The sequence below is a fragment of the Colletotrichum karsti genome, assembly GCF_011947395.1.
Source record: "Colletotrichum karsti strain CkLH20 chromosome Unknown Scaffold1, whole genome shotgun sequence".
NCBI lineage: Eukaryota > Fungi > Ascomycota > Sordariomycetes > Glomerellales > Glomerellaceae > Colletotrichum > Colletotrichum karsti.
In genome coordinates, this window is record NW_024065901.1 from 2,158,316 (window position 1) to 2,183,225 (window position 24,910).

The 24,910-nt window shown below is 56.3% G+C and overlaps 8 protein-coding genes across 8 annotated transcripts; 4 read left to right on the forward strand and 4 right to left on the reverse strand.

Annotated features, from left to right (window-relative positions):
• Window positions 1-549: 549 nt before the first annotated feature.
• On the forward strand, window positions 550-5,252 carry CkaCkLH20_00498 (ATP dependent RNA; the record flags this gene model as incomplete). The annotated part of the gene is made up of 5 exons (XM_038883218.1): window positions 550-1,282; window positions 1,342-2,047; window positions 2,095-4,785; window positions 4,849-4,924; window positions 4,986-5,252. 5 exons carry the CDS (start codon window positions 550-552, stop codon window positions 5,250-5,252), a joined length of 4,473 nt encoding a protein of 1,490 aa, XP_038751923.1.
• Window positions 5,253-5,963: 711 nt separating this feature from the next.
• CkaCkLH20_00499 (pre-mRNA splicing factor) lies at window positions 5,964-9,257 on the reverse strand (the record flags this gene model as incomplete). The annotated part of the gene is made up of 1 exon (XM_038883219.1): window positions 5,964-9,257. One exon carries the CDS (start codon window positions 9,255-9,257, stop codon window positions 5,964-5,966), a length of 3,294 nt encoding a protein of 1,097 aa, XP_038751924.1.
• A 6,604-nt stretch (window positions 9,258-15,861) lies between these two features.
• Window positions 15,862-17,026, forward strand: CkaCkLH20_00500 (uncharacterized protein; the record flags this gene model as incomplete). Its single annotated transcript, XM_038883220.1, has 4 exons — window positions 15,862-15,951; window positions 16,097-16,268; window positions 16,325-16,587; window positions 16,646-17,026. 4 exons carry the CDS (start codon window positions 15,862-15,864, stop codon window positions 17,024-17,026), a joined length of 906 nt encoding a protein of 301 aa, XP_038751925.1.
• Window positions 17,027-17,448: 422 nt separating this feature from the next.
• On the reverse strand, window positions 17,449-18,634 carry CkaCkLH20_00501 (uncharacterized protein; the record flags this gene model as incomplete). The annotated part of the gene is made up of 3 exons (XM_038883221.1): window positions 17,449-17,588; window positions 17,661-18,479; window positions 18,595-18,634. The coding sequence occupies 3 exons, from the start codon at window positions 18,632-18,634 to the stop codon at window positions 17,449-17,451; spliced, it is 999 nt and encodes a 332-aa protein (XP_038751926.1).
• A 427-nt stretch (window positions 18,635-19,061) lies between these two features.
• CkaCkLH20_00502 (cytochrome c oxidase subunit COX9) lies at window positions 19,062-19,616 on the forward strand (the record flags this gene model as incomplete). Its single annotated transcript, XM_038883222.1, has 4 exons — window positions 19,062-19,097; window positions 19,185-19,227; window positions 19,408-19,438; window positions 19,526-19,616. The coding sequence occupies 4 exons, from the start codon at window positions 19,062-19,064 to the stop codon at window positions 19,614-19,616; spliced, it is 201 nt and encodes a 66-aa protein (XP_038751927.1).
• Window positions 19,617-20,044: 428 nt separating this feature from the next.
• On the reverse strand, window positions 20,045-20,591 carry CkaCkLH20_00503 (uncharacterized protein; the record flags this gene model as incomplete). The annotated part of the gene is made up of 2 exons (XM_038883223.1): window positions 20,045-20,234; window positions 20,377-20,591. 2 exons carry the CDS (start codon window positions 20,589-20,591, stop codon window positions 20,045-20,047), a joined length of 405 nt encoding a protein of 134 aa, XP_038751928.1.
• Window positions 20,592-20,650: 59 nt separating this feature from the next.
• CkaCkLH20_00504 (uncharacterized protein) lies at window positions 20,651-21,794 on the forward strand (the record flags this gene model as incomplete). The annotated part of the gene is made up of 2 exons (XM_038883224.1): window positions 20,651-20,701; window positions 21,093-21,794. 2 exons carry the CDS (start codon window positions 20,651-20,653, stop codon window positions 21,792-21,794), a joined length of 753 nt encoding a protein of 250 aa, XP_038751929.1.
• A 1,085-nt stretch (window positions 21,795-22,879) lies between these two features.
• Window positions 22,880-24,361, reverse strand: CkaCkLH20_00505 (phosphatidyl synthase; the record flags this gene model as incomplete). Its single annotated transcript, XM_038883225.1, has 2 exons — window positions 22,880-23,891; window positions 24,036-24,361. 2 exons carry the CDS (start codon window positions 24,359-24,361, stop codon window positions 22,880-22,882), a joined length of 1,338 nt encoding a protein of 445 aa, XP_038751930.1.
• Window positions 24,362-24,910: the final 549 nt, after the last annotated feature.

Consider the following 24,910-nt stretch of genomic DNA (forward strand, 5'->3'; position numbering starts at 1 on the left):
ACTCTGCCATGCCCGCCTTTCTCGACACACATTTCCACCTCATCCACCTCCACCCACGCAGCAGTTGGGTGCCGATAGACTCAACATCGACTCCATCCGTACCTGACTAAGGTGTCTGCAAACCGACCGGCTCACTCAGTCACTCACACACTCACTCAACTAGCTCCAGCTCGTTCATTCGCGGGGACCCTCAACCACATCCAAGGTGCTTTTTTCGACTGCCTCAAATTCGTTACCGTTCCGCTTCTGACGTCCCCGGCCCGTCCCTGTTTTCCGCATTTGCCTCCGTCTCCGCATCCACTCCGCCCTTCGGCTCGGCTTCCACCTTTGTTCTTCCCGACTAATTTGTTCTTCCAGCCCTGCTTCATATCACGACCTGAGGGGAAGGAAGAAAAGATCACTTACTACGGCTGGGTGTCGAACGCCGACCCGACATCACGGCTGTGACTGCATTGCTGCTTCATCCCATCAACCTCTGTCCTTAGGCCAGATTTGACCTGACAGACACCGTTCTCACTTTCCTGCCGCCTTTCACCCACCCAGTCCGCAATGGCTGGAGCCAAGAAGAAGAAGAAGCCCGCCGCGAACCCGGCTAGAGGTTTTGCTACGACATCCGTTGCTTCATCCAAGGCTCGGGCCGAACCCGCTGAGGGCTCCGAGATTGCCGCTTCTGCTCCGAATGCCAACGCTGCCGCCTCATCTCAAGACGCCGCACCAACCGCCGCTCAATCAGCCACTGCCGACGACAAGGCCGCCAAGAGTACATTGAGTCCCGAAGAGTATGAAAAGCAACTCGAAGAAGACGAACTGCAGCTCCTCGTTGAGAAGTACGCTCAGAAAACCAAACGTGATGCTCAACGCCAGCGCACACGTCTTGAAACCGACCGACGACTTCTCAGAAACCAGGCTGATTCCGTCAATTCGAGAAAATGGTTACCCCAGGAACTCATGGACCAAGTTCTTGACCTGATCCAGGCCGAAAGTCGCTTCGCGTCTTCAAGTGTCTCGACCGAGAGCTCAGTCAATGGCAAGATGTTGCCGGAGGAAGAACTGACTATGAAGCTGTGGACTCTGCAGCAGACCCTCGCCAGTGTTGGCTTCCCCGACGAACGTGTCCAATCCGTCATACGATACATCCTTGACATTGCTCCCAATGTACCTGCAATCGCCAAGGACAGTCTCTGGGGTCTCGAGGAGGCTCTTGACTGGTTGGCTAGGGAATGCCCGAATGACGAGCTGCCGGATTACGAGGGCCGAGGTCGACATGGGGTGAAGCCTTTTGGTAAGCCATGCGTTCATATGTGTGCAACTATGCCGAGAAAAACTGACGTGTTTGTGTAGAAACACCTGGTCAAAGCCCGCTGCCCTCAGGTGCAACTACCCCAAGAGCTTTGGAGTCTGATAGTCGTTCAAAAGGCGGCTCTTCTTCCAAGAATGGGGGACCTGGCAGCAAGAAAAAGAAGGCCGCGATGACGTGTGATAGCGACATCGAACCCGATGACCTGCTGCCTGTCTACCTGGAAACAAAGGCCAAGCTTTTTGAACTTGAACGCGGACAGCAAGAAAAGAAGAGGCAGAAGGGTGTTAAGACGGATGGAACTGAAGAGGAAGAGATGATGGCCAAGCTTCGTGCTAAGATCGGCAGAATCGAAAAGGACGTTCTGTTTGATAGGTTTCCCGCCGAGCAACAGTGGAAGACCCAGAAAATTGTCTTGGAGAAGCAATTGGCAGAGGCTAGGAAACAAAGAGCAGAAGAGGAGGCCGCAAAGGAGACCGAGGAGGACGCTGAAGCGCCAGCTGTGTCCTCCGATGGGGACGTCAATGACGAGGCCGCTCGCATTGCCGCCGAAGTCCTTGGGGAAAGCAACGACGATGACGACGGACTCGCTGATCTATTCGCCAACCTGCCGGTGACCGAGGTTGATGCGGCTGGTAAGTCGACTACCGTGGTTAATGGCGCAGACGGCGTGAAGATCACGATCCGAGATTTTGGAAAATGGGCTGGCGTTACTCCCATGAGAGCTCTCGAAGAAGCGTGCCGCGCCAGGTGAGTATCAACACGCACATAAACATGCAGAGCTGACACTGTCACAGAGATGCCTCGGTGAAGATTGCCTATCGGCTCATCTCAGAGGTTCCCTTTGCCAACCGTCATTCTCTTTCGATTTCCTGGACGAAAGCTCAGGAAACTCCACCGCCATCTCAGGATGAAAGTGTCGACATGATCACCTACCCAACAAGCTTCAACTTCGCCATGAAATCAATCGCTACCCCTGACAAAAAACAGTCGGAGGCTTACGTTGCAACTTGGGCGCTGTTCCACATATTCGGCATCTCGACCAAGGAGGAGAAGGTTGGAATGAGATTGCCTGCCGTTTGGCGTGAGCTGTGGGACGAGCTCGCCTTGACGAGGAAGAGCCTTTTAGATTCGAAAGATCGAGAGGCCATCCGAGAATTGCGAGCGCTCGTGCGCCAAAGGCAAGACCAAGAGCTTGAAGACGGCGTAATTCTCCAAGGAGCATTCAAGGGAAGAGGCGGCGCTCGCAATGGTAACGACAACAGGGAAGAGGCTGGCTTGGATGCTGTCAAACGGCTTTCGGGTGGGCCCGAATATTACCAGAACATCTGGGCTCAGAAGAGCAGTACTCCTCGATTTCAGATGATGCTCCAGTCTCGCATGCAGCTCCCCATGTGGAACTTCAAGCAGCAAGTCACAGATGCCGTCGACAGAGAACAAGTGGTCATCATCTGCGGTGAGACTGGCTGTGGAAAGAGTACGCAAGTGCCGGCCTTTCTGCTCGAACACCAACTGTCCCAGGGCAAGCCTTGCAAGATCTACTGCACTGAGCCACGCCGTATCTCGGCCATTTCACTGGCAAAACGCGTCAGCGAAGAGCTCGGTGAAGGGCGTGGTGATTTGGGGACATCCAGATCCCTAGTTGGCTACTCCATCCGCTTGGAGGCCAATACGTCCCGGGAAACACGTCTGGTGTATGCAACCACTGGCATAGTCATGCGTATGCTGGAAGGCTCGAATGACTTGCGAGAGGTTACTCACCTTGTGCTCGACGAAGTACATGAGAGGACTATCGACAGTGACTTCTTGTTGATCATCCTGAAGAAGCTCATGCTCAGACGCAAGGACCTGAAAGTGGTTCTCATGTCGGCTACTGTTGATGCCGACCGCTTCTCCAAGTACCTTGGCGGGGCACCGGTGCTGACTGTTCCCGGACGAACATTCCCCGTTCAGGTTCGCTACTTGGAGGACGCTGTCGAGACGACTGGCTACATGGTCGGGCAGACCAACCAGGAGAAGATGGTGGACTTGGACGACGAGATGGTAGATGCCGAAACCGACGGGCCCAAGTCAACGTCCGGAGCAGACCTCTCGGCTTATTCTGCAAAGACGAGGTCCAGTCTTGCTCAGATGGACGAATACCGTATCGACTTCGATCTCATCGTGCAGCTCATCGCCAAGGTGGCATCTGATCCTCAGTATGTGGCATACAGTAACGCAATCCTGGTCTTCCTGCCCGGAATAGCCGAGATCCGTACCCTGAACGACCTTCTTTCCGGCGACCCTTCGTTTGCTTCCAACTGGCTCATTTACCCCCTTCACTCCACCATCGCCACAGAGGACCAAGAGGCCGCATTCCTTGTCCCACCGCCGGGCATCCGCAAGGTTGTTCTAGCGACCAACATCGCCGAAACTGGTATCACAATCCCCGATGTCACCTGCGTCATCGACACGGGCAAGCATCGAGAGATGAGATTCGATGAAAGGCGACAACTGTCCCGTCTCATCGACACATTCATCTCGCGAGCAAACGCCAAACAGCGACGCGGACGAGCCGGTCGTGTCCAGGAGGGTCTTTGCTTCCACCTCTTTACGAAGCATAGGCACGACACCGTCATGAGCGATCAGCAGACGCCCGAAATGCTGCGACTCTCGCTTCAAGATCTGGCAATCCGAGTCAAAATTTGCAAAATCGGTGGCATCGAAGAGACCTTGAGCGAAGCCCTGGACCCTCCATCGGCCAAGAACATCCGCCGCGCTGTGGATGCGCTCATCGACGTCCGCGCCCTCACAATGGCTGAGGACCTAACACCCCTCGGCCACCAGCTCGCGCGACTGCCTTTGGACGTGTTCCTCGGCAAGCTGATCCTCATGGGCGCCATCTTCAAGTGCTTGGACATGGCCATCACCGTGGCCGCAATTCTGTCATCCAAGACGCCCTTCACGGCGCCCTTCGGCCAGCGTGGCCAGGCTGATCTTGCTAGGAGGGCTTTCCGCCGGGGCGACTCGGACCTTTTGACCGTCTACAACGCCTACCTCGCGTGGAAGCGAGTCTGCCAGTCAACCAGCGGCAAGGACTTCCAGTTCTGCCGCAAGAACTTTCTCAGCCAGCAGACTCTCGCCAACATCGAAGACCTTAAGGGCCAGCTGCTCGTCTCCGTAGCAGACTCAGGCTTCCTGCTCCTGACGGACGACGAGCGGAGAGCGCTCAACCGTCTGCGGTACGGCGCCAACTCACGCGGTCGTCGCCACCAGAACTTCTTCGACATTCCTCAGCGCGTCAACACCAACAGCGAGAACGACGCCATCACGACGGCCGTCATCGCCTGGAGCTTTTACCCTAAGCTGCTCGTCCGCGACGCCCCGGGCAGCCGTGGCCTGCGCAACGTGGGCAACAACCAGTCCATCAGCCTGCATCCGTCCTCCGTCAACAAGGGCCACAACGAGCTCAAATTCCTGTCCTACTACCACATCATGCAAGCTAAGAGGTTAGAAATGCTTCCCTTGAAAAGGTCTAACTTGAACGAGACGCTGACATGTGCGAATTACAGCGTCTACCACGCCCACGAAACAACAGCAGCAGAACCCTTCGCCATCGCCCTCCTCTGCGGCGACGTCCGAGCCGACGTAAGTTCTCCATTCCCCGGCCAAATTCCAAACAAAAAACACTGACACTCTTCCCTCCCAGATGTTCTCCGGCGTCCTCGTCCTCGACGGGAACCGCTGCAGGTTCGCCCTGCCCGACTGGAAGACGATGCTCGTCATCAAGGTCCTGCGCACCCGCCTCAGGGAGCTCCTTACCCGCTCCTTCAAGCAGCCCGGCAAGTTGCCGACCGCCCAGCACGAGCGCTGGCTCGCCATCTGGCAGAGGATCTTCTCGTCTCAGCAGCAGCAGCAGCAACAGCAGCAGCTCCTGGCCAGCACCATGGACAACGGAACCTCCGGCAAGGCGTAGTACGCCATGTCGCCCAACCGTTGATAATGCCTCCCTGCAGTTGTTAAGCAAGTAAAGAACCATACCATCACTAGATTTGCCCAGAAGCTAGAGTCCGTAGATAGCAACGGGGATCGTTGCGGGTAAGATACGAAACGGAAAGCTTTCTAGAGAAGGAATCATCCTCACGATGGATGGGAGATTCTAAAGCTGGCACAGCAAAGAAAAAGAAATGTGTTTGACGTTTTGTAGACTGTGGCAGATGGGGAGCGATCGGATATCAAGACGCGTGGAGATGTCATGAGGAACCAAGACAAATTAGACACAGACTCGTGAACCAACCTTGTCGCAAGACAAAGCTGCTTCTTTTTGTAGCATTGGTATGGAAAACTTCAGATCATGTACATCTAGTCACAAAAAGAAGGCAATTTCAGTAAAGACAATGCTAGAACATCTGAGCTGAGCTATGTGAGCTGCTGCTAGCGGTGCATTGCGATCATACAATAATGTTAGAACAATTACACTGTGATTGCGCCAGTCCATACAGTAGACAGATGGACAGCCAAGATATAAGTTTTTTTGGGTGGTGGTGACAAGAACAGGTGAAAAAAAAAAGACACATGATATTAGCCACTGGCGTCAGTAACTGAGCAACACAGTTGTACCATTACGCCCGAGCAAATGCAACGAGAGAGTTTCATATTTCCCATTCCCTGGAAAACGCCGTAAGAATTACTGCTGGTCTTCTTGGCCAGCCTGCCCGTTGCCGTTCCTCCCCGCCGCCGCGCCGTCTTCCTTGGCCGTCGTTGCCGACGCCGCCGCCGCATTAGTCCCCAGGAGCATCGCCTTGAAGTCGGCGTTGCTCTTCATCGGTTTCCGTGTCTCCCCCGCCGCGTCTTCGCTACCACCACCGCCGGCGCCGTTCACCTTGGCCTCAGCTTGTGACTTGTCCGCCGCGCCCGCAGCCCCCGTCTTCGGGAGGAAACCCAGTCCTCGCTTGGCGCCGCCCTTGCCCAGCACTGGTCGCTTGACGGCCGTCGGCGGCGGGATGAAGGCGGCTCCGCTGCTCTTCGGCGCAGAGGACTTGTCGCTCTGCTTCTTCCCGCCCGCGCCGTAAACGATCTTGTCTGTGCGGAACTCTCCCTTTGAATGCTTCAGCTCCTCGACGGATCCTGTCCGCAGCTTGCGGCCATCCAGGACGTAGCCGTCGAGCTGAAGCGCTGCGCGGCCGGCGCTGGGCTCGTCCTCGAACTCGATCTTGGCGCCCCCGTGACTGGGTTGGAGGACGAGACTCTTGAACCCTGCAATCTTCTCAACTATTTCTTTGACCCGCGCGTCGTTGACCGTGTCGGGAATGTCCAAGAGAGCAATCGTCCGCGAAGCGATCTCGGCCCGATTGGGCCCTGCTTGACGGGCCGAGTCGCCATCCGCCATAGTTTCGTCACCTTCCTCGTCCCGACTTGGTGCTGGAGAGGCACCCTCTTTCGAGGCAACGGCTGTCCTCTTGAAGTTGCTGGGTGTCGAGATCTGCACTGTCATGATGCTATTACGCAACTTGGCCTTGTCCAGCTCCTTGGCAGCGGTCTGGGCCTGTTCCTTGGTTTCCATTTCGACATATGCCACGCCATGAGCCTTGCCGGCCTTGTTCCTGGGTATGCTGATGCGTTTTACGGCGCCATACTTGGAGAACACCTTTTCGATATCGTCTTCGACGGCAGCCGGGTCAAGGCCGGTGATGTGGAGCTCACGCTGCTCCTCTATGGCTCCTTCGCGCTTCTTTGCCCGAGACGGGTCGGAGTACATGGCCATTAGTTTGAACTTGCCGTCGAGGAGAGTGCCGTGCTTCTGTGTTGCCTTGGCAGAGGCTTCTCGGTCGCGGAACGTGATGTAACTGAATCTTCGGCGCACGTTGCCCTTCAGGCTGGGCATTCTGATGCTCAAGATCTTGCCGCAATCCTCGAAAAGCTTGGCGAGGTAGGTCTTGTCCGCGGTCGGAGGGTAATTTGTGACATAGACAGTCAGATCAGTGCCAGGCTCGACGCTGATCTGGGCTGTCCCAAAGTACTTCCCGTCTCTGAGAAGTGCCGATTGCGCCTCTTCCGGTGTCTTGAACTCTACCATGACGGTCTGGGTGTTGTCTTGAGGGTCAATAGCGGGGTCCGTTACGTCGACGATGTGGCCATACTCTTTGAAATACTGCCGTATTTTGGTCTTTGTGGTCTCGTTAGGGAGCTTGCTCACGAGAACTGATGTGTTCTCGCGATCCCTCTTCAGACTCTGCTGCTTCAGCGCTGCCGCCTCCGCCTCGGCGACATCGTTTTTCGGTCTCTTGCTGGCTGTTGCATCGGCAGCGTCAGCCTCCTCGTCTCGTTTCCTCTTCGAGCTGGAAGTGGAGTCGTCGTCGGCCACTTGGGCTGCGTAAGCCGCCTGCTCCTGCGCCTGAGCTGCATAGTATTCTGCTGCCTGTGCAGCTTCTCTCTCTCTCCGCTTGACGACCTCTTTACGCATTTCATACACCGTATCGATGGCGATGCGTACTGTACTAGGCAGCTCATAATCGTTGCAGTGCTGCACGTAGACGTCAATGACTCTCTCCGGCCAGTCTAGGGACTTTCTCTTAATCGCCCTGCCGAGCACGGCTGTGGCCACTGAGGGTACCCTGAGTCCAATCGCAGCCGTCGACGGCGTCGGGCTGCGGTCCTTGCCGTTGGATGCGAAAATCATCATCTCCCAGAGGTAGTAGTTTAACCAGAAGTCGTAGCTATCGGCGTAGAGTTGCTTTTCTGCTAGTTTGTGCCAAAGACTCCTTGCCTCGTCAATGTTGCGTTTCTTCTCGGTCAGGTACTGGATGTAAATGCGCTCTAGGCGGAAGTTGGGGTCGCCTCTGTAACTATCACCGTAGCGGTGCTTGGCCTGGTCGACGAACTCGAGGGCAGCGCGCAAGCCCATGTCGGCAACATCGACGTCTTCGTCGTTGGCGTTGAGATCCATGGCCTTCCGCTTGAGAAAACCGCACCAGGCTGCGTACATGTCAAGAAGTGCGGCCATACCGTTCTTGTACAGTTCAGGGTTACTGGTTGCCTTGTGCTTGATTTGTTCGATTTCGTTGAAAGGCAGCTTGGCATCCTCGGCGGTGAGAATGTATCGGGACCAAATCGCTCCAGACCACGGGCAGTGATCCACAGCTCGCCGCAGGACATCGACCATGCCCTGGGGCGACTGTGCGTACGTCCCAGATGTTGAGAGGAATCGCACATATTCGTTCCAGGTAGTGTCGTCGAAGGCGAAGACGCCTGTCAAGGCCCTGGCATAGAGACCTCGACAGAGGTCGCCCGTGGCCTCGGCATGCTTATTGCTCCTCTTGCTCTGGGCGCACTCCCAATCAAGGTATTCCCTCAGAATGGCGCGGTACTCGTCTTCCTTGCCCTCCCGCTGGGCCTTTCTCAGCTTCAACTCGAACATGTCGCGGTCTTCGGTCAGCTTCTTGGCCTCTTGAGACTTGACGGTGATTTCCTGCATGGTGGATTCCCATGCAGCTTTGTTATAGGTGGACAGGAACTCGGAGAAGGCTTGGGCGGTGTCGTCACGGGTGACGTGAGGAGTTGTCAGGCGGTCGTTGTAGAGGTAGGTGATGCGCCGGATGCCCTCGGCGGTGCGGGTACCGGCGAGCATGGCGCGCTCGAGGGAGATCCATCGGTCCCATAGCTCGTGGCTGTCGCTGATGCGAAATTGAATGGATTCGTAGCCCTGCTGCCAGAGGCTGAGGGCGGCGTTGAGAGAGAAGAGCTCGCGGCCCATGTGACGTTCCTCATCGGACCAGGCAGATTCGGGGGTCTGGCTGTCGACGTAGAGGGACCAAAAGTATTCGCAGTAATCGCGCCAAATCTTGACGCTGTTGGGCTCGGCCTCGATGGCGAGCTTGAACAGTTCGATAACGTGAACGCGCTTTTCCAGGTCGTTGGCGTGTCGTCTGTTCTCAGCGACGTAGTCTACCCACTTGTCCTCCCCTACCGGCAGGGTCGCCATCTTGGTGCAATGGAACGGTCGTCAACAGACGAACCATGGGAGACTCGGCGATGACGGGTGGTGTCGTATTTTTTGCTGCTGCTCGACTACAGCGCTCCGCGAATAGCAGAGGTGCGCAACGAGCCAGAGACGTCGGACGGCAGCAGCAATGGGGTGCGCAGTGCTCAGGCAGCTGAGTAAGAGATTGAGCTTCGGAAGCTTCCCGTCGGAGGCGAAGATGAAGACAAGATGGCAATGACGATGGCGACGGTGACGGCGACAGCAGCTGCGACGGCGATGCGACGGGTCAATGAGGCAACGCCAGTTGCGGTTGCTGTATTGGTACTGGCTTGTTGCCGTCGAACGATTCGCGGTACAGGACAGGCAAGGGGTTAGGAATGCTGGGGAAAAAAGTGGCCAGCAGAAAATTGGTTGCGCCGGTGGTTTGGTGCGGTGCGTTGCGGTACGGACGCGCGAAACAGAAGATACCTGAGCCGACCTGAACACCAGAGGCAAGGCGAGGTAGCTTGGGCGAAGGAGGATGAGAGGATAGGTACCTGACGGGACGGCAAATAGCAAAGTCCGCAAGGCCCTTCGGGTTTAGTAAGGGCCAGGTGTGAGTGGAAGGAAGGTGGTGAAGGTTGGGAAAGGTAGCCTTCTGACCCCAAGAAGCAAGCCGTTCGTCGATCCTCAGGCGCTTTTTTTTATTTTTATTTTTTGTCGATGTTTTTTTCTCAGAGCTAAGTCCGGGTGATGCTGACCGCGAGAGGTAAGGTCAGGTCAGAACTGGGCGTTCGGCACGGTACGGCACCTGCAGCTGTTAAGATTTGGCCCGAGTCGATGCCCCCGGGACAGGGCTTCCGCCCAAGGTAGGCAGGCACCTTAGTGTAGGTACAGGGTGCTTATTTGAGGCGGCAATGGCACGGTGTAAGTTATCATGGTCGGCACGTTATGTCTAGGCGCCGCTTTTCACTTGTTTATTTTTTTTCTCCCTCTTCAATGGGTCAAAAACAGTGGTGTCTCTCACTGGTGATGAGTGACGACTGACGAGAGAAATCGTTCGGGAGGAAGCTTAGCTCCTGACGCATCGTGGACCAGTGGATTTCAGCACCCCCGAAATGCAAGATGGACTGTGGGGTTTTAGGGGAGGTGGCATTCGGCGGCGCGCCCACCTCGTACTGTGAGCGGCGAGCATGTAAGGTTGAGGCACGGACGGGAAGCCGCAGCGCAGCGACACGGTCCAGCTTCATTCCAATCCAATCGTCACTGACATCAAACGATTAGGTAAGGCTTGGTCACCTGACTCCGGGAGTGTTACCTCACGCATACGTAAGGAAACGGAAAATTCTTTCCTCAGCACCCGGCCGAAAAGTGAAGGGACCGGACCGGGACCTGCCATTTCCCAGGATGTAATCATCTGCTATGATTACATTCCTCACCACGAGAGTACAGACAGGTTCGAGACGCCCAGTGGCTGAACTTTATCTCGTTTGTCTTAGCAAAACTACTCGTATCTCAGATTGGGCAAGACACGCACCAGTCGTGACAACCTCTCACCAGCGGCGCCGTTGACTCGCTCACAACTCCCTTTTCTTCAGGTACCTTACCTAACGCGGCCGGCTATTATTGGTAATGCCCGTGACATCTCCAGCCGCCAACATCCTCTGACGGGATGAGGTCATTGGCCTGTCGCCCGACTCGCTTGCCCAAAACGACCGTACAGTCCGCAGGGCACTGTACTCCTTCTAGCTGAAGATAGCTAGTCATGTTTTTCGACCGCCAACGCTGCCGCCAAGTCATGCTCGTCTTATGTCAGCCGGGAAAGGAGAAGGACCCGGAACTAGCTCCGCTGAGGTCCAGAACCTCGATGCCTCCAAGACGTACATCACTTCCTTTACTTCCATCTTATCAGCACGACCGCTATCGCAACTCGCTTCATCGCTCTGTAAGCGGTCGTATTGTTTTGAAAACCAGTGCGCATGGTGAACTTTCCACAAGAGATACAATTCATCGACCGGCCTTCAAGTCACCGACCGAACGACCTACCTGCCTACCTACCTTTCTATTCCGGAGGTCTCTCTCCGGAGCGGCGAGGTACGAGGACCCGCATTACTCCGGTTCTTTCACGGAGTCTACCCATTTGCCTCTTCTTGCCCGTGGCATGGTCGCTACACGATAGAACAAGGCTGTTCACTCGCATACTCGATCTCGTCATCCTGTCACCAAGATCGTTCTTCGTCCGGTTCTCTGGCCTGCGTCGGCCGCGATGCCTGACGAGGGTTGCTGCCCCTGCCAAACGTGCACATCGCTCTCTCCAGAGTTTATTACTCCTCTCACTCTGAAAATTTCAATGTTGTCGCTACCCGCTCCGTCTTCTCGATCCTCAGCGCGCCGCGTTCTCCGCCGAACAAAAAAGACGTGTCGCATGACGAATTAAGTTGGCTGATCGGCTCAGCCATCAAACCCGAGACAGGAACGGGGGGCCGCCCCAACTCGATGGTACAGGGTTCCGGAGTAGGCGACCGTTGCAGGTGCCAGAAACGCTCACTAATCAGCCCTGTCCGCCCATCTCGGTGCCCCTGGAGTGAGGGTTACATTGGCCCTCGACGGCTTCATGCGCAGGGGGATGCCTGTCCTCTCTGTTGTCGACGTAAGCAGAACATGAGAGGGGGGACACTCACAGGAGGGTTGAGAGTGATATTTGTTTTCACGATGACTTCCTCATGCGCATGGCAAACGTACCTGAAGGTCGCTTTCCACTCGCTTGTTTGCCCGTTTTTGTCCGGAAAGGCACGCCGGCGAACCCGTGAAGCTGAGTCGATGGCAGCCCGCATATGGAGGGTCGAGGCCAGTGAATCTAGGCCCGACATCAAGACCGGGACCACAGCAGCGTGCCAGATGAAGGGATCGCAGAAGCAAACTTGCCAAGGAGCATGCCCCGACAGGCCGAGGACGGCGGAAGCATGTGCCTTGGGCCGCGCAGTTTGCTCGCGATGCGGTAAACCGAGGCGAGGATGAGAGGGGACGATTTGCCGATGAGAACGCAGAGAGGAAGATCGCTCTTCGCAATCCAATCAGCAACTGGCCGCGACTTGAGGAGAAACGACTGATAAAGGCAAGGTAAATGTGCTAACAGTCGGGTAGATGCCCTTAGCAGTCGAATAGTGAAGCCGCGATTGACGGGGATGGGATTCCTGAAACGGGCACCAGGAATCCCGATGAATCCCCTCCTTCGGCATTTAAGCTTCGAATTGGCTTAGCGGTCGAGAGAGCGGTGTCCTGCGGTGGGTGAAGACGAAAAAGACACGAGAGTTGTGGTCGTCGATGTAGGTGCGGTGTCGGGGGAAGCTGGATGTAAATAGCAGGTGGTGCAGATGGCTTGCAGAAGTGTGGGCGAAGTTCGGATGGAAAATACGAGACCACCTCAATCCCAATCACAACAGATATCGGACGAATGCTTGACCGACTTTAGGTGCAAGGCGCGATGAGCGGCACGCGAGAGAGGTAAGCAGTTTACTTCTACTGCCGATGACCTTACCTTCGTAGAGAGGGGAAGGGAGGTGGGTGTTAGTCCAATGTTTCGCCATTGAAGTGCTTGTCAACTCGAGGCAGCTATGGTTATTATGTAAGACTGCTGCGGTATCTTGAAGCAAGGAGTTGGATGGTTCGAGTCTCTCCCGCCCTGGCGACTCCCTACATGTTAACTATATGAGAATTGTATCGATGCGTCATTTGATTCATCGAGTCGACTTCTGACGTAGCGATCAATATACAAAATGTTCTAGAATGACCCCATTAAAGGAGTTCGCGTGTTGGGGGCTGCTCTGAAGCAGGTATCCCGACTACCTTACTTCACTTGAGGTAACCTCACAGTTTAGCAGCTGAAGCTTTGGTGTAGTGACAAGCCACCTCGTGAGGGGACTGTCGTCCCGACTTCCGCTGTTCATGCAGCCTGGTGGAACGTGGAGCTTCCTGCTTTCCCTTTCGGGACGTAGGCTTAATTTTCGTCGTGAACAACACGTTGAGGCCTCGACAGAATTGAGCGTTGTTTTCCGGCTACATGGCAAGTTTTGCTCTACTGATGTATAAGCACAGGTAGCAAGCGCAAAGAGGCCAACGATGATCTGAGCCATTCCGAATCTGAACTTCTTTTCCCAACTCGAAAGTCCCGCGAGGGGATGTGCGGTGGCTTGCGACGGGACGACGCTAGTCCCCGGTGCAGATCATGGTCGGTACCGCTGGATTTGATTTTGAGTCCGACGCTACTGTTGCAGTCGCTCTCTCGCTGCCGCCGTCGCCGTCGCCATACATCTGTACGAATGGCTGACTGCGCCTCCCAGCGCGACTGCTGCGACGAACTGCACTGGGGCCATACACCCCCTGGCCGACGTGCTGGTTGGATCTCCTCCGCCCAACATGTCGACCGGGTCATGTCAGAGATCGGAGGGGGCAGGTCGGTTCTTGCGCGGCAGACTCTTCGGGGACGACATCGAGTGCGCTGATAGGGCGATGGAGGCTATAGAGCCGCGGGTTAAGGTGCGTAAAATGAGCCAACGTTATGCGCTGGGACGGGCCTCGTATGTTGGCCGTGTATCTGGTTTGAGTATTCGTATGTTCGTGTGATGGGGTCTTTTTCATTGCTATATGTCCGCTGTCTTACAACGGCTGACTTTGGTATCTTGAGGTGCCTGTCTTAGAGATTTTAGTTGACAGAGACATGGGACGAAGCCTACCTGAGCTGAACTAAAAAGACGGGAAAGTGTCAGCGTGTCAGTGTCCATGAGCGTCATCCCTGGACCCCATTTCCATCTCGGCATCCCCTGTCGCGGGCCTGCCATTCAGCGCGGTACCTAGCCTCCCTCAGATCCGATCCAGACCCAGTTGGTCTTCCGTCCGAATGTGACCTGTCGCCCTAAAATGGATGTGCTGCAGGATGGGATGCAAGTGAAGTTGCAGAAGACTCGACGTCGATTCAATGGTCATCCGTCACCTTACGAGAATGTAACTGCCATCCTCAACGCCTTTTCCGTGGGAAAGAGCAGGGCATGCACATCGCACATCGGACCCTTCCCTTCTCGTCGTGTTTCCATGCCGTTTCCCGATTTGGAAACTGGACAAGTCATATACATATGGCAAGTTGGCACCTACCTTAAGGCAAGGTAAGGTAGTTTGTCAAGACGTCTCTTCCCCTCGATTTTAGCCGTTATTTGAAAAGGCCAATGCCTTCAGTCTAGCGAACGTCCCGACTACTAGTCTATTTAGTGCTCAGCACACTCCCTCTTCTGCCTCCTTTGGCATCTTACTACAGTTGATCGTCCGTCACTAGACGACGCCTCCAGAAACACGTTTGACGCGACGGCCTCCAGGGGCAATTAAACCGAGGACGCGACGGGATCTGGCAGTCGCAAACACATTCGGGGAATAAAAAAACTGCAAACTCCAAACTCTCGAGGAAAGGGGCATCCCGGGTCTTGAACTTGCTGTGCCTGTTCCTGTTCCTGTCTTCTGTTCTGCCTTGATAGGCGGTTAGCTGGGAGGTCCCTTTCTGCCTTTTTTTCGATTCTCTCCTGGTTTTCCGTCTTCCTCCTTATCTCCTCGCCTTTAAAGACGAGAGGTGCCTTCCCAGAGACTGTGTCTCGTGACTTTTTGACCGCGGTCGTGTCCGTGATCCCTTCCTTCCTTCCTTCTTCCCCCCCTGGCTGGCCTCCGATTTCCCTCCACTTCCTTCCCGTCGGCTCGGGTATCCCCTGCCATCCCAACTGCCTCCTTCCTAGCACTAACCCCCGGCCCCTTCTGCGCTCTCCTACCCAAAAAAGCAGTGCAAAGGCGCAAGCAGGTGGCCCCTGTCCTCTCATTGTCTAGTCCCTTCCGCCAGTGTTCCTTTTTAACATCTCAATATCCCTTCTTCTCCAGTGCCGACCTGCCCTCCCTTCTCATTCCCTGAGCCTCATCTACCGGCTTCTTCCCTTCTTGTTCAATTCTCCTTCCACGGGTAGGCCTTGCCTCTTGTTTTCTTCCCATTTTCGCTTCTTCTTGTCATTAAAGTAGCTTCTCCAAGGTACATTCGCTTCTACCCCGCCGGACGCCTCTTTCTCTCTTACATTCTTTCCATCCGCCTCTACCAGTCCTCCTCACGACTTCTTCTCGCCCGAGTTGACTCTCTTGTCACCAATCTTACCGTTCCGGCCGAGACTCAAACCTCTCATCGACTCGTTATTGGGCCATACTTTGTTGTCCCAGACATCGCAGCCTCCTTACCTCTCAATATTGGCCGCCTCTGCTCATCTTCTCCATCGTCACTTAGACGACACTCCTGTCTCGTTATTTCTTTTCTTGGCTCCTCGAAACGCCCCTGCGTGTTTGAGGCTTGCCTCGCCACCTCGACTCCTTCACAAGCCACCAACAACACCTTCAGCTCTGCGCAGCTCACCACCGAAATTACCACTTCGACTTCGAGACAGACCATGACCTGTTGTGCGACGCTGTGACGGGTCTGGTCCTACGCACACCAGTGTCTCAAAACATCCTTCTGTCCACGCCATATTCCTCGACTATCCCAACCTTCTGCCACGCGTCCATTCCTTCTCAACTTCACCAAACACCACGTTCAACGTTCTTTTCCGTCATGAGGCGTCGTATCTGGCTTCACCTCGTCGCTTCTGCCGCCCTTCTCGGTCGTGCCTGCGCGCAGTTGGACACGCTGCCGCCATGTGGTGTAAGTCCATCCTCAACCTCGTGTGTCTCTGTCCATAGAACCGTTTCTGCAGATCTTCCCTGATGCTGCTGTGGCTTATCGACTGGAATGAGATGATTCTCCATAGGATCAAATTTGGGCATTGGGCTGATTCGTTTCCTTGTAGATTTCCTGTGTCAACACTGTCATTGCGAAAGGCTTTGGTTGCGCCTCTCAGGATAATGCCTGCCTCTGCAAACAACAGGACTTCGTTTTTGGTGTTCGGGATTGTGCCTCGCAGTCTTGTGGTGCGGACGTTGCGCCTAAGGTGAACGAATTCGTGACAGCTCTCTGCGCAAGTAGGTTTTCACAAAAACGGGTGAATTGGTGAGCCACTGCTGACATCGTATGTTAGCTGCCACTCAGGCTCCTCCTGCATCGACACAGGCACCCGCGTCTCAGCCTCCGTCTTCGCCGCCGGCACCAGCAACAACCCCTCCGCCAGCACCTCAGTCAACTTCGCAGCCGCCTCCGCCTCAGGCAACAACAGCCAAACCCAGCGTTGCAGAGACTCCCTCATCTCAGCCCGTCAACTCACCACCGCCATCTGCGGCGAGCAACTCTGGTTCCGAGGTCGTGCAGGCTACTCAACTTCCCACTGCTGCACCCACCACCTTAGTAAGTCAATTTCAGTGAGACTCGCCCATGAAGCGTTTATTGACTGAAGACCTTGTAGTCCACATCAACCAAGGCTACTACGACCAAATCCGCAACATCCACTTCCACCGGGTCTCCACCATCACAATCTGGATCTGCGTCAGACAGCGATGCAGAGAAGGTCAACGCTACTGATGGCCTCTCTGTGCCGGCAAAGGCTGGCATTGGCGCGGCCGCCGGAGTAGGTGTCATCGCCATCGCTCTCGCTCTCTGGCTGCTGATAAGGCGCCCGAGAAACCGGACACATTCTATGCAAATCTCAGGTCCCATGCCTGGCTCCGGAAGGGACTACTCGGGTGGAATTGTCGGCATGACTGGAAAGAACTTTTCCGAGTTGGAAATGCGGTCGCGAAGATATGAAGACATGGTTCCGCGCCAGACGCCAAGACGCATGATCTGAAGTACTCGTTCAACGTGTCGCGACGAGTCACTGCTTCGAACGCAGCGGACACATGGATTTGATGGAACCTCAAGTCTTCCTGACGCGGTCACCTGCAGCATTGCCTTCAGTGCCAGATGCCAGCGTGTCAGTCGGAAGTTTTGGGGTTCGTCCAATTATGAATTATGAATGACGATTGTTTAATGTATGACTGGGGTGCGCCGAGGGCAGGAGCGCGGTCATCAACTTGCTTACCATTATACCAAAGAGGAGAGCATATCCTTTGCACAAATGCGCAACGTGGACTTGGGGAGAAAAATGGCGTAAAGGTTTCTATGACGGCTTTCATTGTACATATTTATACAGTTTCATTGAGTGATGTAACACGGTCCTTCAACCAACTTCAAGTATCAGGTACCCTTCATGCGTGAGATTGAACATGTTTACCATGAGTAGTAAGGTCTCTGTGCTGTCACAGGTCGGTCAGGAAGGTGAACCCATGGTTTCCTCCGAGCCTCCTTCGCCTTCTTCTCATTGTGCTGGCGCATTCTCGTCTTCTCTTCCTTCAATACAACCGAGATGCCTAGAAATCAAGCGGTTAGTCGATTGCGCAGAGCACTCAGGTCTCATAGGCAAATGTTGAGGCAGAGCTTACTGGTTGATGGCTTTTGAATAATGCCGAAGCGGCCTCTTCCCTTGTAATCCATCTCCTTGGCTCTCCAGGGACCTCTGCCCACCCAGGCTTCGGCAACGTAGAGCCTCGTCGGGTCGTCGATCTTCAGGGACTTGCCGTCCTTGGTCTGGATCTTGATGGGCTCCTTCAACGGGTTCTGGCCGGGCTTCGCCTTGCCGAGACCCATGCCGCGGCTGACGATAGCCAGGTCCCGCGCCTCCTCCAGCTGGTACTTGACCTCGGCGGCCATCTTCTTCTTGGAGTACGTCATCTGCAGGACGGCCTCGTCGACGGTCTTGCCCTGGATCTGGCGCGCCAGGTGGACGAGCTTCTTGACGCTGGTCTCGAGGAAGGGGCTCTTTGTCTGGACCTCCTTCTCGGTGCGGGCGATGAGCTCCTGACGGGAGACGCGGCCGTTGCGGCGGACCATCTGGATGACCTTCTTCCGCTCCCAGCGCAGGCGGCTGCGGGGGTCCGGGTCGACGCGGTAGGCGATGGTCTCGGCCGTCTTGACCGAGCTCTCGGCGCCGCCGCGCTGCAGGCCGCCGTCCTTGGTCACCTCCTGCATCTCCTCCTCGAAGATGGAGCTGGAGAGCTGGGCCTGCTGGCCCTTGGCGAAGCGTTCGCGGACCGCGGGGTCGTCGAAGTTCTGGCCGCCCGTGAGGTTATCGTCCGCGTTGGTCCTCTTGCGGCTGAAGAGGTTGGAGAGGCTCCATTTGTTTCGGACCTGGGTCGCCGGTCGCAGGGGGAGGAGGATCGGTCGCGGGGACGGTCGGGCGAGGCATTGGAGTGTTGAGGGAGCTGGCGATCCGAGATGTTAGCTGAGATGGGCACGGGACGGGCTGGTGATGGGATATCGTGGTGGAGTCGTTGTCGCTTCGTGCGGGAGGTTGAAAATAGGGCAATTGGGACGTACCGGCCGAGGCTAACCTCCTCGTTGGGAGGTGAAGACTCATGGCTGCTGCTGAGGGCGCTGGTCGATATACCAGCGAGCTTCACTTTCACCCTTTGGCGGAGAAAATTGCTAGGGGTGCCAGGCTCGACGTCGCGACGGGTCCAGCACGGGCCGGCCAAAATGGTGATTAGCCGGGGTTATGCCGAGAGCCTGTCGTCCTGCGTCTTACATAATTGCACAGAAGTCGGGCAGCCAACCAGGTCGAGGTAAAATCAAACACCGACGGCTTAGGTAATGACGATTTCGCGGGAAGGTCAGGAAGAAGACGGCGGGATTTCGTCCAAGACCGTCACGTGATGACCCCATCGCGCGAATTCATCAGACCATTCGCAGCTAACCCGACAGGCCTTCAGCATCACCAAAACCACCACGAACTATCGGCCCAATTCGATTCCCACCAAACCCCCCCACCAAACTCGAAAACCACAATGGCCGGCGCTACTGCTGTCAAGCCCATCACGGGCGTACGTCTCCCAAATCAACTGCCCTCCGGTCGGCCCAGCGGAGGAGGAAACGAGAAGGAAGTCGTGGGCTGACGATGGATGACACAGATGCTGCGACGCAACCTCGTCCTCGACCTCGGCATTGCTCTCGGTGAGTTCTTTTCCCTTGGGATCGCTGCTCGGGATTTCGGACGGTTCACGCGCACGTCAATTGGGTTCCATTGAGCGTACGCCGGCCAGCAGCTCCGTCATCCCTCCCGGCTGCCCCCGCTGCTCGCATCCCGGCCCGGAGAGAGAGAAAGAGAGCCCCCCCAGCTAACCCGCATCGCAGGTCTCGGCTTCGCCATGGCCAACGTCTACTGGTACGCGATCACCGCCCCGAAAACCCCGGGTTGAAACCCAGACAAGAAGAATTGCCGAGAAACTAAACACGCACACGCAACGAGTAGGTACGGCTTCCACATGCCGCGCACGAACGCCCGCGACAGCTACTACGCCAAGCTGGAGCAGCAGAAGGCCGAGGCCCGTGGCCAGAAATAGACGAACGACCACGACCGACCGACGACGAAAGACGAGCGATTGGGACTTGAGGATGGGGGTGTGAGGAACAGAGAGAAAGACGGGGGGCGAAAGTTTGTTAGATTTGGCGACGACGAGAGGGGGACGTTTTTGCGGTCATAGACAAGATACGGGCTTCAGCAGCTGGTTCGACCGACCCCGATTGTACCATATGCACACCAGCAAATCGAGTCGAGAAGGTTCTACTTACGTCGAGGGATGATGATGATGTTCGCATGTCTGATATGTCGAGGCGATGAGAGATTGCTCATGTCGCTTTGATGATGCGGTCGTGATATTGATGTGGCCGATGCTACGTCTGGGTCATTTGACAGTCCAACTATGTGCCCGTGAAACACCGATATCTGTGTGATTCAATTGATGTCTTGATATTCATCTCGCCTCAGACGTCACTCCTCACCCCACGCCTGCGACCACTGTTGATACGTCCGCTGCTCACCAACACCGACCTGTCCCTTGCCCTTGCCAACCTCTTTGTCCGGAGTCGCCTGGCTGCCCTTAGAGTCGACTTTTGCCGCTGCGCTCGGTCCTTCCCAAGCTGTGGTCTCAACCGTGAAAGTGCCCTTCTTATCCTGACATCTATTGACGAGAAGGGTTAAAAACAAGTTTCTCACCAGCAAATTTCAATCAAACAAAAATCACCAAACAATTCCACGAGATATCGTATTTGCATCAAAATCAAGAAAAAAAAAACGGGAGCGAAAAACACGAGGGGACGTACTGTCGGAAAAACCGCTGTACGGGCCAACACCCGACGCGGCTGTCGCGGACTTCGGGGTTCTCGACCATGCACCTGTACTGCGTCATCACCCGCAGCGCGCACTTTGACAAGTTGACGTCGGCGCCGCCCTCGAGCTTGCGCTTCTTGCCCTTGAGGTCCGCCTGCACGCGCCGCGGCAGCTCCGAGGCGTCGAATACCACGCACGGCGGCGTCATCTTTTTCGGAAAGTGAGTGAGGCTTGACGGCGGGGATGGACGGGTCGTGGAGGACGGAGTTGAGGGGCGGGAGGCTGCTCCTCGAGGCTAAGGAGAGTTCCCTGGAGAAGGTGCGTACGGCGGTGTCACACGCGAGGCTGGAGTTTTCGACGCAAGGCGGCAAGGGTTCGTGATGGGGTGATGAAGGGTGGTGTGGTGGTTGATGAATGGGTCGAGGCTTTCATTTTTGGTTGGGGCATCAAGTGAGAAGCTTCTGGGCCGTGGAGGAGCCGAGCGGCTCAACACGCTCACCACCCGCCTCATCTTCGATCACGATATCATGTTGTTTTACGATCCGCCATCATTGATCCTTTCATTCATCACTTTTTGAAACGGAAACTCACCCATCACGCCTTTGATACGACAGCAATCCACCCATCTCTCACAGACAGCAATCCACCCATCTCTCACACACATACACATCACACACATCCGGGCGCTTCACTAACAAACCCAACTCAGATACTCATCGCCGTCCGCGCAGAGGTAAAACCACAAGCAGCAGCAGCAGCAGCACCGTCCAAGAAAAAGTCACGCCCGAGTTTCTACCCGATCCCGATTCTAAACGCCCTCGCCGTCCGCAACTTCCGCGCTACCCAAACCATCCCCCTCGCCGTCTCCGGCCGCCACCTCCCGCTCGTCTACCGCATCGCCTCGGGCCTCGCCTCGCCGCCTCACAACAAGGCCCTCCTCATCTTCGACATGGAACACCGCTTCGACGCCACCCGCCTCACGTGCGACCCCGCCGACCTCCGCCACATCCACGTGCACCGCCCGGCCCGCCGCGCCGTCGCCGGCGGCAGCAGCCCCCGCATCACCCCGGACCGGCTCCGCGAGCTCGTCGCCTCCGTCGAGAACTGGATGTCCTACGGCGACCACCACAGCGGCGACCGCGAGTTCTGGGGGTCCATCGTGGTCGGGGCCCTCGGCGCCGGGGACGTCACGGCGGCGTGGAGGGGCTGGCTGCGGGTCGAGCGCGCGGCCGTCAACGGGTTCCCCATCACCTTTGGCGTGCGGGAGGCCATGGCCGACCGGGAGGCGCGGCAGGAGGCCGTCGACGCCGCGCCGTGGGCTGCCTCCTCGCGGTGGGGGGACTTTTCTTTCACCGAGGCGCATCCGGCAGCATCCTCGGAGGAGACGTCCACAGAGACGAGACAAACGTGATGGCGGGGTGCTTGTTTGTTTGTGGAGGAGGATGCGGAGGAGGGGGCGGGACAGGAGGAGGAGGTGTGGGTGTGGAGAAACTGAAGGCATGTAAAAAGAGTCCCATGCAGTCTCACCAAGGACCTTTTTCGCAGCAACCGGGGACGCATTGGGAGAGGAACATATTCTGTCCGTTTTTCTGCATTCACGCCCTCACATCACCAAACATGTTCGAACCCACCGTAACCCACAAGATCCACCGGTGCATCGCATGTCGTTGAACGAACGACCGCTCGCCCGCCGTGGAGTCGCTGTTGTGCGTCGTCCTCCAGAGGGGGATCGGCGGCCCAGGTTAGCCGAAGGGAGGAAACATGCGCGCCAGAAACCAACGAGAACCAAGGCCGGGACGGCCTTGGCGTGCCCTTGCAGCAGGGCCACGGCGCCGCGAGATGACGGAGATGTGCAGCGCTGGGCGAAATGCGCGGCCGAAAACGGGGTAGGAACAAGATCCCTCCCTCCCCTCCAGCCTCCTTCGGGATGCCTATTCCGGACTTCCTTCTTTTGAGGAAACCATCGAGGGGTACGGAAGTACATCCGCCCTGTGTGTGCGGCAACGGCGCGCATGTGGTTGTTGTACCTTTTCTGGCCAAGATTCCAACGTGGCTTTCGGGAACGGCAACAAATCGCACGACGGACCAAGCATTGTTGGCGCTTGGCGAATTAGATGAGACGGATCGGCGGAAGTATCACAAAATGTACATCATTTCTTGGAAAGGGGGAATTAAGCGGCCAAAAAGGGCCTTAAAGTTTGAAATTTTGAAATCCTGGCGTCAAATTGCGCCTGTGTATCATTGTTCTTCCTCAGCTTTTTCCGGCTGAGCTGTAACTATCGTCTAACATGATGTAGATTGTAGTTCGTGATCTTCGTTGATCTTGTAGAAACGCCGATTGGTATCACAATTTTCCCAATGCATATGAAATAACCCCGACAAATATGAAAACCCTACGATGATGAAAGAATCGAAGAAATAGAAAATAAGACAGAAGAAAAGGTCATAAATCGCTAGCTCTCAAAAGATCAAAGTTGCACCGTTGACAGACGAAGCTCATCCCAGGATAGGCTGGCTCCGCTCCTCGAGGGGAGTGAACAGAGCGCTGTCCTTGTCCTGGAGCGCCTTGAGGCACTCCTCCTCGCCGAGAATGTCCTTGCGGAGGGAGGAGACGACCCTCTTGCGGATCTCGCGCTGGATGCCGTAGCGGACGGCGTCGAGGACGGTCGGGACCGTCGCCTTGGGCTTGTAGGCGGGCTCGGTGCCGTCCTGGTAGACGCCCGTCTTGACGAGGATGCTGTGCCACTCGTTGTCGGCGTGCTCGTCGAAGAGGTTGGTGCCGCGGATGTCGCTCTCGGGGGTGTCGCCGACGAAGTAGACGGTGTCGGGCGGGGCGTCGAGGCCGTGTTGCTGGCGGCGCCACTGCTGGAGCAGGCGGGTCGCGAACTCGAAGGTGCTGACCTGGGGCTTGCCGAAGGCGTGGGTGTGCAGCTTGCCCTTCTTCTTTGTGACGTCGCGGAAGATGACCTCGAGCATGCGGCGGAGGGCGCCCATGCCGAGGCGGACGTTGTCGTGGGCGGCGGACCAGACGACGTCGTTGTGGGAGAAGTAGATGGGCGGGCCCTCGTCCATGGTCTCGGAGAGGGTGCCGAGGCGGCCGCCCTTGGACATGGCGAGGTCGAGCATGATCTGGATGTCGCCGGCCCAGTCGCGGGAGTCGGCGAAGACGAAGACGGCCTCGATGGTGACGTCGGAGAAGTCGCGCTCGCGGGAGTTTGTGAGCTCGTCCGGGGTGAGTTTGCGGAAGGGGGTCGTGGCGGAGTTGTGCTTGATGATGTCGCCCGGGGTGATGACATCCTTGAAGCCGTAGCCCTCGGCGACCTGGCGGCACTTCTCGCCCTCGCCGCCGACGACGAGGACGGTGTTGAAGCGCTCGGCCATCTCCCTCATCGGGGTGTGGCCGCAGATGAACTGGGCGGGGGAGATGTCGATTTCCATCTGTTTTGAGAGGTCGGCGCATCTCTCCTCCTCGGTCTTGCCGCCGCCATTGGTGAGGAAGATGTAGGGGCTAGCAGATTGATGTTAGCTGAATGTCATCCGACATGAGGTGAAGTCACGATGATGGTCGGGTAGTTGTGGAGCTGGATGGGGAGAGAACCACAAGTCCACATGTTTGGTGGAGGTTGGTTGCATGGTGGTTGTGGGCACTTACATCTGGATTCCATATTCGTTATCGCCGTTCAGGACCTTCATGGCCTCGACGGCCTCGGGGATGGCGCGACCGCCGCGGATGAGGACGCCGTCAATATCAAAGGCGAAGGCAAAGCTGTCTGCCACGGGGGCATCCACGGCGTTGTTGGGAGTGACCGGCGACAGAGCGCCGGCGGGGCTGCCCAGCGTCGACGTTCCCGGAGAGCCCGCGGAGCCGTCTACCGAGGACTCGGGGGTGCTCAGGGCCAGGTTATCGAGTTCCTTGCGAGCGGCGACGAGGCCCTCGATGAAGCTGCCGGTGGAGGAAGCTCGGTGACTGGGAGCCATGTTGGGTGGATGTGATGTGTGACTTTGGAGATCTGGTTATACGAAAGACCACTGGTCTTGTATTGCGGCGATGAGAGTTGAGAAGCAAGCAGGAAAAAAGCACAAGCTTAATCTTGCAAAGATCGAAGCTGTTTGAAGTGCAAGAAGAATTGTAAATGGGATGATGAGAGTGAGACTGAATCAAGTTCTCGAGCCCCGTCCGGGGAGCCACCGGGTTATATACTCTCGACATGAGAGCATCTTGACTTGATGCTGACGTCTCTCTCTCTCTCTCACTCTTACACGCACCTTGTTGCGCAGCTGGCCGACGTGCTGGGAATACCTGACGTCCATGGTGCTCCGCAAAAACCAGGCAAGCGCGGGTCCTTGTTGAGGAGGTTGCAAGGAGTGTGCAGTGATACTTCCTGGGACGAGTTTCTTGAGTCGTGCATGGCCCGTGGATACGCGGAGGCGAAGTAGCATGAGAAGTTTTTCTGGATCCCTTCCTTTTTTTCCTGCTGCCCTCCTCCTACGTACAGAGGCGGCGCCGCGCCCAGCGACTGCGCTCCA